This window comes from Dicentrarchus labrax, unplaced genomic scaffold (genome assembly GCF_905237075.1).
Source record: "Dicentrarchus labrax unplaced genomic scaffold, dlabrax2021, whole genome shotgun sequence".
Classification (NCBI taxonomy): Eukaryota; Metazoa; Chordata; class Actinopteri; family Moronidae; genus Dicentrarchus; species Dicentrarchus labrax.
Window position 1 is genome coordinate 17,860,604 of NW_026136707.1, and position 13,414 is coordinate 17,874,017.

The window sequence follows — 13,414 nt, forward strand, 5'->3', positions numbered from 1 at the left end:
ATATGGAGGAGGAGAAGGAAAGAGAGAGGCCAGCTGATTGCCTCTTCCTTTGTGCAATGTAATGCAGTAACTGATGGGGGGGCAGGGGGGTGTGTCCCATGACCACACTCAAGCTGTTCTCATTCTGTCAAAGCACACACACACACACACACACACACACACACACACACACACACACACACACACACACACACACACGCATATACACATACAGTGGAGCAGGTACTTCAGGCTGACCCTCTTCCCACTTCAAGGAGACGAATACAGTTAAGCACATACATTCCCTCACTCATTTATTTTAAATGTGTCACATTTTGCCTTTATTTTTTCCCATATTCATTAATATTGCCACTGGGTAGTGTAATCAAGTCTTGGGGGTGGGGATTGTAAGAAAATTGAGCCCCTGATTAGTTGTTAAGGGTAAATTAGAGAATAAAAGGTGGAACAAGGTTAAGGCAGAATGTGTCACACTTTCTGAACAGTGAAGGAAGGCATTTCTTCTCCCTCTGACGCCATTGAGAATCTGTGAATAATTGAAGTCATTTTCAAAGAGAGACAGTGTGAAAATTATGGCAGCAAGAAAAGGAAATCTCCAACCCTAATGTGAAGCTTTCTTGAATCTTTTTTTCCCCTGTTTTAATTTAAATGCTTGCACCTTGCATATCTTTAGTAAATGAGATATAATTGAGATGTTACATGAAAATTGGAGGTGCTCTCTTTTCTCCTTTCACTCAGGGACCTTTTACTGGTGAGGCAAAACAAGAAGCCTAATTGGTTTGATTCTATTCTACTCTATTCTGTTCTATGTGGAAACCACCAGCTTGGTTGTCTGTGGTAAAACAATGTCAGTGAGTCCCTTGATAGGTGGCTCCTGCTGCTGCACAAATTCAGTCTAATGACATTAAGACTTGGTTTTAGGGTTGAGGTTTGATTATGATTAAGGTAGGGGTAAGGCATGTAGTTGTGATGGTTACAGTTTGGGACTGAATGCATTACATAAATGACCGTTCTCATATATGTGTACCTGCAGAGCAACATAGGCAGAGTTGGTTCTGTGCCCAGAGCAAAACCTGTCTCGTTTTGGCCCTGTCTTTGAAGAAAGGATGCTAAGGTAAAAAGGACAGGGGCTGCTCCATGCATGTGGGTATGTGTGTGCAAGAATGCATGCATTAGTGTTTGTGCATGTGCTAGGGCAAGTGGCATATACTGTAAATACAATTTGGGCAGATAAAGATTAAAGATAGTAAATGTGAATAATTGCTATATCAATTGCACCCTTTCACTCCTTTCATCTTTGCAGGTATTCGTAATCGTAGGCATAAAAAACAACAGGTTAAAATAATTTCTACCCAGAGACAATGGATAAAAAGCTTGTGCAGTTAGTTTTCAGTTAGACACATTGACATGAAAATGGTTCTATGCCCAGATATTGAAGGGTTAAAATGATATGCTGTAGTGACTGAAAATATCCAAGTCTATCTTAAGATCTAGGTTACGCCAGATGAGAATTGGAGACCAGCAGAAAGAGAATTAGATAAGGCTTTGTAGATCCTAGTATGTTGTGGAATCCAAATATATCACATTGATTACATTAAATCATTATGACAGGTCAAAATGATTCAAAATCTTTTTTGTCTCAAAAATACTATTTTATGGAATATCTGCTTGTATAAATTATGAAAAAGTGTGCAAGATAGAGAGGCTAGAATTGCAACATTAGCTTTATTAATATGAATGTGTTGCATATGAATCAACAGTATCACGTCTCAGTGGTTGCTCAAGTCAAAAAGCACAAACGTTGGTAAATCCCTCTTTATGTATTATAATAATAATACATCCATGCCTACATGTAGGTTTATGGGTTTGCGTCGGGTTTTCCCGCAGCATTCTCACAGTTGAGCTCAGACAATTACTGCCTTTTGTTTGTGCGCATGCGCGCCCTCTGTTGGACTGTTCTGGAAAACCGTGTGCTGAACAGAGAAATACCGTAAGGAGGTTTAAAGTCGGTTTTACGCGCCTTAATGTGCATTCACTTGTCTCAGGCGTAAAATAAAGCGTGTCGGTGTTTTTAAGACAATAGTGGTCGCTGGAACACAAAAACGTGAATTGTTCTCAGGAGTTTACGTCGGTCATGTCGAAGCGATAGCACAGTGAGAAGCTAACTAATTAACCCAGCCAGCTGCGTAGGTTTTAGCTGTACGGGTGATTATGAGAAAGACCGCAAAGCGTCCACCTATTCGAGGTAAGATGGTTACTATTTTGTACTTAAGTGGCTAACTTCTTTCTTCTGTAAACAACTCGAGGTGTTTTAACGTGAGAGGAATATTTTTTGTTCAGTACAAAATGCCAAGCCTGAATACCCACAAATATTATTGATATTTGTTTGTATTTTTTGTTTTTCTTGTGGCCTGTGAAGGGACAGCATGCTAAATGCTGTAACATTACTGTGGGAAGGAACTGATTCAGAGCTTGGGGTTTTTAGGTTTGAAGGTGAACAGACATGTTTTAATGTTGAGGAAAGGTAAGGAACATGAGGCATAGGTGAGTTAAGAGTTTCTGTTACTGTTATTGGTGATTTGAATGCTACAATAAATGTAATGACATATAACATTATTAGTCTAAATTTGGGCCCTTAAAAGGCCTCACAGCGCCCAGAAGATCTCTAGAGTGACTTAATTATTTTAAATGTAGTTTATTTTGGCTTTAAACTAGAGCCTGGCAATGTTATCGGCTAATACTATCTAAAAACAAGTCTTTGTTGCCTTCTTCATATTGTACTTTAAAATATTAATTCATTTAATTTCAACATAGCTTTTATATATGTATATAATACCGATGTTTATGTTTTCTATTCAGTGGACTTGTGTAAGGCAGTTCAATCTGTGTAGTTAACCACAGACTGCAGCTGGAACGTGCTGTGTGTTTGAGATATACTGTAAATCTCTAGCTCGTATTTGTGACAGTTCCCACAATTCATGGTCACTGGATGGCACTTTGGCTGAACTGGTGTGTTGGCTCTGTGAACTTAGATTCAGCTTCAGCCTCATTGGCATTAGTTTAAAAAAAAACTTAAAATTGAATCAAGCATTGTGGTTCTTAAAATTCCTGGAAACCTGTCCTGCTGTCAGGCTACAGTGGCATCAAAGAGATTTACTGATAGATGACAAAAGAAAAGAAAAGACAAATGGTTTAATTGGTCGTTGATTGACTGCAGCCCAGAGTAAAGCAGCTAGAACATGCTAGAAAACACCAGGCTAAATGCCATAGCTTCAGGTGGTCTGTCTCATTGCATGGCAGATGATGAGCCCCACTAATTTGGTGACAGACTTTGTTTGTGAAATGCTTTTTGTTTTTAAGCAAAGGCTCCCAGAGGCACCAACATTAGTTTAAACAATGTTTTTTTTTTTTTTTAATCACAGCACTCACGTTTGAATCATTAGTCATTTAAAAAAATAAATCACTTCTATGCCAGAATTTGTTTATCTTAGACGACTTAAAAGGAAAACTAATGAAAAAGAATTAAAAAGGGACTAAAATAAATAAGCCAATAATGATTTAAAGGAAAATATAAGATGTAATGCAAATTATGCATCAGTTGGAGAGGATCACACTGTTGCTGTTTTGGCTAATATAGATTGCAATCCCCTCTATCGTTAACAGACAGCTGACATCAATGCTGCACACCAAGGAAATACAATCCAATAATATCCCACTGTAAACATAAACTTACAAAAACTATGTGTCTCAGGTAAAGGAGTTAGGACAGCTCTCTTATTACCAGCTCTTATTGTGGGTAGAACTTAAGTCTGGGACAATTAATAGGTAAGTAGGAAACTCTCCAATTATCTTGACTCCCCTGTCCGTAAACAACTGCTGACTTGGGAGGTTTTTCTCCCCTTTCGCTTCTTGGTAATGAAAACACTATTAGAACTGTATCAAACAATGTTGCAGAACACTTCCCTGTGGAAGAATGCAGACCAACTGTCCTGATGGTGTAGAACACAGTGCCCACTATCCTGCCTCTACCTTGAATTTGTCTGAAATCAAAAGACAACTTTAGCCTCTTCTTTTCTACATTTTGGGAGGAGGAAGTGAAGTGAACAAGCATTGCACACAGGGCCAAGTGGGTCTTTACTCATCACCACTTTTGTAATGGCAACTGAATTATTTAGATCCTTGTATTCTGTCATTAGCTTACTTTACCTACACATTTCTTAGAATACAACAGAGAGATAGTGGTCAGCTTTGGGTAATGTAATGACAGTTGGAAGCTGTTTAGCAATAAATTGTGAATAATCATTGCAAGTGCTTCTAAAATGTGTGTGTGTGTGGGAGCTGTATATAAAATCACACAGACTATGGGAAGACTGTGTCTGTTTTTCTTGACCTCCACTTAACCCTGAATAGGTCAATATCTGCCAGCTGCTTCACTCCCTCTTGTGTGTGCAAATGTGTTTGCATTCATCTCACTGCCTTCTGCCTCCCTCGCAGTCTATTTTGGACGCTGCTCTTGTCACCTTAGCACAGAAGTGAACCAAAAACACCCTGTATTTTTATCTCAATATCACACTCCACAGAGTAATAAGTATGTTTTAGGTATTTTTCTATGGCTGAATCCTTTGAAGAAAACATCACATTTTTAAGTTGCTGTTTAGGTTGCAGTCCTTATGGCTGTTTTTGGGGTCTAGTATAAAATAAAATAAAATATCTTTGTACAAGCATGATCATAAATTGACCTTGAACCTGACCTTCAACATGAGATCAACCAGATACAATTATGCACTTGGTTCCACTTATAAGTAAATTATTTACTTTTGTATTAGGACAATCATCCAATGTAGCTCATGTTTAGTAAGCTATTATATTATTAGACATTTCTCTGTAGTGTTCAAATATAATCATGACTTGACTACGTCATGTAGTTGGACTATTAGCTGCAACTGAGCAAAATTACTGCTGATGATAGGTAGACCTTTTTCACAGGAGACATTTTGAATTGTCACAGTAGAAAAAATGCAGGTGTTAATAATAACATGTCTTGTTCTAATCAAGCGTCCCAGTAAGCCATGACCGTTGGACAGTGAGCTAGCATGCAAAAAAACTAAGACCCTGAAAAAGCACAGTGAAATGGAATTCAGCCATCATTCATTTGATTGTTTACACCTGTGCTTTTCCTACTGTGACATGTCGAAGTAAGTCTGTGGATAATAATGGTTTTTACGCAAGTTATAATTAAAACTTCAGCTGTTGTGATTTGAAAATTGCACTTTTTCAAAATGGAATTTTTAAACAAGTCTTTCAGCCCTACGTGTTTCTTTCTGTAAAGGTACATTTCTTCCTGTTAAATGGATTAATATACCTGATAAAGTTTAATCTCCCAAACAAAGTGAGAAAAGTGCTGGATATGACAATAAGAGCTGGTGAGAAAGTTAACTAGTGATATTGTACTATACATACTTGTTTCTCATGGCAGTGTACTGTACATGTGGAAGCAGGGCACAAAAGTAGCACCAGCCACCAGTCAAATGCTGGTAAAATAAAATAAAAGTGGCTGGTAGATTTGCTTCACTCACCGAAAAAAAAGAGTTTTAATCGATTGTGTGGCTGTACTGTATGCTCTGTGGCTTCTGAAAGTCCTTCTGAAAGTTCACTAATTTTCTGTAGCTTTGTGTCTCTTAATCTGAATGAACTGTTGGTTGTTATCGCCACTTATTGGCAAAGACTAAAGCCTGACTGAGCAAACACGCAACACAATGTTAATATTTGTTCAACTACAGCAAGTCAAACCAGCCTGAATTATATCAGACAGCAGATTATGTTGGCAATAATGAGCAGAGATAAGACTGATTTGAGTCTATGAAATGAAACAATAGTTGTAGCTAATTATATTCCATTCAAGAGTCACACAATGTCACAATCAGAATCAGTACCAGTTTAATCGTACCTCATTTGTTATCATTTAAATAATTGCAAAAAAAAATAAAAATTCAGCATCGAATAAATAAGAATCTCTGCTTTGCTCAGTTTAGATGCTGTCTAATTATCTCTGCATTGTGGTGGATTACTAGACTGAATAATTTCTCAGCAAAATTAGTCATTAATTGTAGTCTGTTTTTAATACACACAGAATGAGCGCTTGAGTCAATATTCACAAATATGCTATGCTTCTAAGAAAAGTCAAAGATAGAGAGTAAAGGTATGTAGGAAGTGGTCGACCGATATGGGTTTTCAATGGCCGATGCCAGTATTTAGAGAGAAGGGTGACTGATGTCTGATATATAATGCTGATATAAAACTGTACCGAGCAAACCCAAAGAAGCTACAGACAAAACACGTTTGCACCTAATACTATCACAGTAAAGTCATTCCAGTGTGCTGTGGTGGTCGATTTTTCAGAAAAAATACATTGGTTTATGCTGAAGATTTCGGACGTATTTAAGGTACAGTATGTCACAAGTGACGCTAGCCAGTAACAGTTTTAGATTAGATTGGTTGTCATTTAAGATGGGAGAAAAGTGTTAAAATTTATAAAAGCTGATGTTGACTGAGGAAGTTTGGGCAAACTTTTACAGCAGGATGCATAAGAATTATAGTACAGGACTGGACACAATTTTTTAGGATTGTAATGCAAGAGCAGATGTTTTCAGAGTTATTAGCTGTGTCATGCTTTTGCATTCAGTTCTAAATTGGTAATAAAATCTACAAATTAGATACCCATACCTATTAAATCAAATTAGATCAAGCTGTAACAATCCCTGGTAGGAAATTGGGTCTTTGTTGGAGCAGAGAAAATTATATAGATAAGACCAGAGCCAATGCAGACTATGACAGATAACAAAATAATTACATCAGAATGCATTGAGATAACAACAATTAATTGACTTAAGTGTGTGTGTGTGTGTGTGTGTGTGTGTGTGTGTGTGTGTGTGTGTGTGTGTGTGTGTGTGTGTTTGCTTTTTGGTGGTGGTCAGCAGCTGTTAATATACCTCTGCAGTATACTTGGCCCGCCCAAGTAAAATCTGTGGGAAATACACTGGGATCAGTCTTTAAAACCCCAAAGCATTCAAATACTGATTTAGACGTGGGTTAGCATGGCAACGGTTGAAGCTTCAAAGCATTCTGGTCAGCCCTAATTAAATTTGTGTTTATTGCAGGCTAGTAGGTTTTTACAGATCTGTTATGAACAGAAGAGGATGTATCGCTACTCTGTGTTCATGTTTGGGTGTATGATACAGAAGTTTCTGTCTTGTGTTGCTGGACGCAGTGTTCATTTTTTTTTTTTTTTTTTTTTCATTTTATTTGCAGAGGCATTCAAGTCTCTGTCCCGAGGACTTTGGGCCACCAAAGTAATAAACAGGAAATTTTGATATTCTAGTAATATTTCTCACAACCTTGGGAAATGATTCAGAAATAGGATACCAGTAGGACTAAGTGGGAAAACATTTTGTATGTTTAACATGAACACTCCATAAAGGTTTAAATGGTGAATGGACCTGTATTTGTATAGCACCTTTCTAGTCTTCCGACCACTCAAAGCGCTTTTAGCCACATTCACCCTTTCACACACAGTCACACAGTGATGGCAAAGTCCATCTAACAGATACTGACATTCATACACATTCACACACCAATGCACGGCATCAGGAGCAATTTGGGGTTCAGTATCTTGCTCAAGGATACTTCGACATGTGGCACCAGGAGCCGGGGTTTGTACCCACAACCTTCCAATTAAGGAACGACCCGATCTGCCTCTGAGCCACAGCCGCCCTATAACTACTTTAACTGCCTTCAATTCCTTGTCTGTTGGTAGAACTGATAAAGCTTCTTGGATAAGTGGAAAATTAACAGTCCTATGCAATGTGTACAGAATGGTGTTAACTGTTCACTGTTTACACATACGATGGTTGAATAAAGTCATTTCAGAACAACAGAACCTCAATGGCAAGTCAAGCAAATTTTAAACACGTCACACTAGAGGTGGGCGATATATATCGTTTGCGATAATATTGTCATTGTTGTTTTGACGATGTGCAAATTTCCATTATCGAGTATTTAAATTACTTCAACAAAAACAATGAAACGCCCGCGGAAACTCCTCACATCCATTAATACACGGTGAAGCAGCGCGCTCTACAGCATGGCAGGATTCAGTCAGACCACTAGTGGGCCTACGTGATCACATGGCGTGATCACGTGACCTCTCGCTAGCATCCTCCTTGCAACAGTTCAGCAGCGCGTTGCGATGGTAGAGAGAAAATGCAAGCACATCCAGTCCCTGAAGCTACCGGTACTTCAGATGATTTAGTGCCGAGACGTGGGTCCTAAGGGCTTCAGCGTTCAGAGCGCTAAGCGCCTTCAGCGGTAAAAAGATGTCAGCGGAGACGTTTTTTTTAGCGCAGCGCTCAGAGCGCTTCAAGTTGAAATCTGTTCAACTTTTAACACCGCTGGGCACTCGGAAAATAAGTTTTTGAGCTCTCTGAGCGCTGTAAACGCGTTTGGTGGACACAAGTCCAGCTCAGACAATTCTAATCACATTTTAAAGGATATCGACTGATTATCGTTATCGCCAAAATCCCAAAAAATATTGAGATATTATTTTTTGCCCATATCGCCCAGCCCTACGTCACACAACTCAATGTTTTCAGCTATCTTGCCTTCATTACAGTGGAAGTTGCCTTCAAAGGGCTGTAGACCCTGAAGTTTTGACCCAGACTTATTTAAAGACCGTGCCCAAATTTTTGTTTTTGGAATAATGTTTTGGAAGTAGTCACAGTTTCCAAAGACGCTGACTTTATAAGAAATACTCTGTTTATCTATGATTATTGGCGTATGTGGATTTACATATATGAATTCCTTAATATGTGCATTTTAAAGGTCCAGCGTGTAACATTTAGTAGGATCTACTGGCCGAAATGGAATATATTGTTGGGTTAGTTGGTAAGTAGGTAGTTGGGTTCGTTAGCTTAGAATAAGACGTTTTCATTGACAGAGGGAGCGTGTCCTCTTCTACAGAGTCTGTAGTGTTGAACTGCCATGTTTGTACTGTAGCCCAGAACGGACAAACGCAACACTAGTTCTAGATCGGGCCCTTTTCAAGAATTTTGCGTCCATCACAGGTTCTCCCACACACTTGGTTGAATCAAGGTGTTTCAGATGGTTGCAGTCTGCAATCTCACCACTAGATGCAACTAAATAATACACACTGGTCCTTTTTAAAATGTTTATTTTCGAAAAGTAAAAAAATAATGCTATAAAGATGAAATTTGTTTTTCAAGGGCAGCCAGGTGGTATTAAAGTATGTTGCAAAAGAAAAACAGTACAAACACATGCTCAGGCTCTCAGCTATCCTGATACAAACACATTTGATGGATCGCCTGATGGCAGTATGGAAGTTACTTTCCACCCACTTAACATGAATGAACGCAGCACAATAAATGTACTGGCCCAGTATGAACTTGCAGACACAAGTGACAACCCTAACAAGCCTTTGAATATTCTTTATGAAAATGAATATGATTTAGTACTTTGTGCTGTAATAGTTTGGCCATTTCAACTCTGTACTCAAATGAGATAGTTCGTGTTGTGAGGGGATTAGAGGAATCTGGAAGTCATCATTCATTCATCTTTATAAAAAGCAATATTTGGGCCAGCACCACTTTCATCCTCTTTTGGTTGGCTCCTGTGTATAAAGTGTCGGTGCTTGTATGTCTTTGCGTGTGTGTGTACAGTATATGAGCAAATGCAATATAATATATGTGTTTTTGTTTGTCCACTTTTATTTGATTTATTTTTTGCTCTGATCTCTGAGCTGCTTATTTGTACAGAAGAACTAAGCAGTCATCATCATTTAGAAGTCAGTTATGACACATAATTGAGCCAGCAAAATTACATCAAGTAGTTTTGATCGGACTTAGTTGAAGTTTTATTATATTTTTCATGTGAAAATTTAATCTGTCCTCTATATTTTTGCACATCTGTCCCCAGTTCACCTTCAACTAGTAAGAGCTTTACCACAATGTGGTATTAAGGTAAATTGCTAGGGAGAGAGAGAGAATCATAAGGTGTGATGGTGTGGATTATATCACTTCTGAAAATCGTCATAACCGTAAACATGTTTCCCAGTTTTTTTTGTTCAAATAATTACATTGCATTAATACTACATAGTGCATAAATGTCAGTGGAGTAATTTCTCCTCTTTTTCTTTTATTTTCTTATCTCACTCACTCACTGACTTCTCCCTGCTGCTGCACCTTCTTTTTTCCCCTCCCCTCCCCCTTAGCCCTTTCTCCCTCCCCTTTCCCTTCACTTCCCTCCCACATTTCTCTCTCACTCTAAAGAGCTCTCTGTCTCTGCGCTCCCCTTCATTTCCCGCTTCAACATGTTGGCAGGAGGAGAAAGAGGAGGATGCTGCGCTCTACCCTCGGTGCGTTCTTGCCACCCCTCCGGCCAGCGCACGCTGCCTCTGACTCAGCCTCAGCTTTCAGTTGTCTCCGCCTGAAGGACTTCAGAGAGGAGGTGGAGGAGGAACCGAAGGATTCACTGGAGATCAGGAGCTCTCACACCAGGGTCCCCAATCGGAACAAGACAAGTAGGAGAGTGGAAAAGAGCAACTGCTCCTCATCTGTGGTGGAAACTACTAATACCTCAACAGTGACCACCTCCTCTCCCTCCTCTTCCTCCTTCTCGGCTCCAAGATCCATGTGGCAAGAGGCAATAAGACGAAAGCGGTATCTCCTGGACCGGGCAGGGGAGTCTGGTGAAGGGGATAAAGGAGGAGGAGGTCAAGAGAAGAGGAACAGGTCCCCGGATTGGCTGTATGAGTCGTACTACTGTATGAGCCAGCAGCATCCTCTGATTGTGTTTCTGCTGCTTATAGTGATGGGAGCCTGCCTGGCTCTGCTGACTGTGTTCTTTGCTTCAGGACTGGTAAGCTGCTCATTGACAACATGCAGAAACACACATGCATGCACGCGCGCACACACACACACGCACACACAGATGCATTATGCAGATTAAAAAAGTACAAATAAACACACATACAGGATCATACAAACATATGGATGGCATTATATTCCAGCATGATGCGATTCACATCCCTCTGTGAGCTGTAAATTACGGTGACGATAGCTGCAAGAAATTCATATCAAGTGTAAGCTTGAACAGTGTGGACAGGTGCATCTAGCCACATGTGGTGTGTACACACACATTGTAGATGCTCACATTTTCTAAAACCATACGTAGAAATAGGGTCACATAAACTGGCTCGCCAAACATGCATATGTGCATAAACACACAAAATCCACTAGCTTGTGAAACACAATACATGCGCTCCCCTCTCTCATAGACTTGGGCACATACAAACGTGCACACACAAAAGCATGCTTGAGCCACACCTATATGCACGCACATGCACACTGTCACAGCATGTGGTCCTCATCGCAGCACTAATGTGAAGAGAAGGGTGAGATAAAAGTGAGGGGGGAATAAGGGGCTTAGTTATTGTCTGACCGCATGGTTGACTAAACTACAGAAAGGAGATCTGTTTCCCTCTGTCACTATTTTTGACAGGGTTATCTTCGCTCTAAAAACCTGAAAAATGTTATGCAGTGAAGGAAAGCCACTCTGTAAAATAAAAAGATATTCATACTAAGGAAAAAGCAAAACATGATTTGTAAGTGCACATTTTGACCATCTGTGATTTAACTAAAGGAAAGAGTTTTTACAACATACCAGTAATATAATATAAACACAATTTCTTGATTGATTTTAGAAGATATACCAACATAACCTTATTATAGCTTATCACATTTTTGCATTAGAAGAGTGCCTCTCCTATTCCCTGTCACTGCTGAGTCTGCTATTAAGAAGGGATTAGTCTAAAATAAACTGAAAGAGAGTGAGACAAAGAGAGCACACACATCACCCTGCACATCAGGAATTCACTAAAATACCATTTATAATAAGAGTAGTTATGTATTGTAGCTAAACATACAAAACTGGATGAAAAAAAAGTGAAAAGTTGTGTTATCATAAACTGTAACATACAACCAACAGATAGTAAGGCCAGTAACATCAGTGGTTGTAGATCCATCCATTGTGTTTCCATCAGTTAAGACAAAACAGAGTCACTAATGCCTAATTAGTCAACAAATGGAATCCCTTATCTAAAATATACAAGAATCATATTTAACCCTGTAACTTTTCAGATTGTTGATTGTATTGCAATTACCTTCTACACACTGTTATTTTTGTCATTATAGTGATTTCCTCATGGTGTTGCACATTGGGGGAGATATTTAAGTTGTTTTAATCAGAATTGATCATTCTTTTGATTCATTGCGGTAGCCACAACTGGTAATTGTACCGATAAACAACCTAATTGATAATTTCACTTTAGATTTATTATATGATCCAGCTGGCAGTATTTGTATGAGAGCTGTGGGAAAGTGTGATAGCTAACCAGCATCCAAAGCATTAAGTATTAATGTAGAGTTAGAAACAAGGGTGATTCAGAACTGAAAAGCAGTCTTTTGAAATCCCGTTTTAAGGAAAATATTTCTCTACGATCTGATGCATTGTATGTATATGCAATGGATGGTAACGCTGGCTCCTTCAAACTTGCTACATTTTTGTTTTAATATGTTTTGTTGTTTGTTTTTTGCTTTATTGCGTAACACAAAGGGCATTGAATGATGTCTGATTGGGTTTGATTTTTAAGTGCTATGCAAAAAATTTTTCAAATCCACTGGATAAGGAGATTTTCACCATGGCAGCAGCGGCACATCCAGATGCTGCGGCCAGCAGGCTAGCTCCTTCAAACTGCTCTCTTTTTCTTTTAATCTGTTTTTGGCTTTATTGCTGAAACACTATTCCCTGTGACAGAAATAGCCTGCTGTCATTGGAAAAGGAAGTGTTGGGTTTGGATTAAAGAACAACAGACTTTGAGACAATCCACCCAGCCAGATCAGTGGGACCAGCCCACCACAGTGGGTGCTGTCACTCCACGAGGGGAGGAAAGAGAGTCGGAAAGGAGCCGCGCTGGCCCTGAAACTTAAGGCTGATCCAGGCTGATGTCCGATCTGGATGAAATGGGACTCAAGCTGTTGTGCCCACAGCTTTACAGAGACTTGTTCTGTCAACATCCTGGATCATGCACTTGACGGGCGGACTGTGTTCCGAGCTGCAAGTGCAGGATGAGGGGAGGCAGACTCTGTGTTTACATTGATGATGCTGGTGCTTAAACAAGTCAAAGTGGATGGACACTCCATTTTTCTCAAATTCTAACTTTTATGTGAAGATGAAACCATATTTTTCGCAACATTCTTGTTGCTGCTGTTTATGTTTTCCCAGATGCAAATATAAAAAATGCACTGCAGAATTATTTCCTCGGTTTATGTGTGTAGCATGAATGGAC

At 39.3% G+C, this 13,414-nt stretch overlaps 1 protein-coding gene across 1 annotated transcript in view; it reads left to right on the plus strand.

Annotated features, from left to right (window-relative positions):
• Positions 1-1,942: 1,942 nt before the first annotated feature.
• Positions 1,943-13,414, plus strand: part of adcy2a (adenylate cyclase 2a) — a 77,110-nt gene continuing 65,638 nt past the window's right edge. Inside the window, exons 1-2 of the mRNA XM_051406559.1 lie at positions 1,943-2,242; positions 10,280-10,926. Of these exons, the coding sequence (XP_051262519.1) occupies positions 10,405-10,926 (522 nt within the window). The 5' untranslated portion in view covers positions 1,943-2,242; positions 10,280-10,404. The remainder of the gene's footprint in view (positions 2,243-10,279; positions 10,927-13,414) is intronic.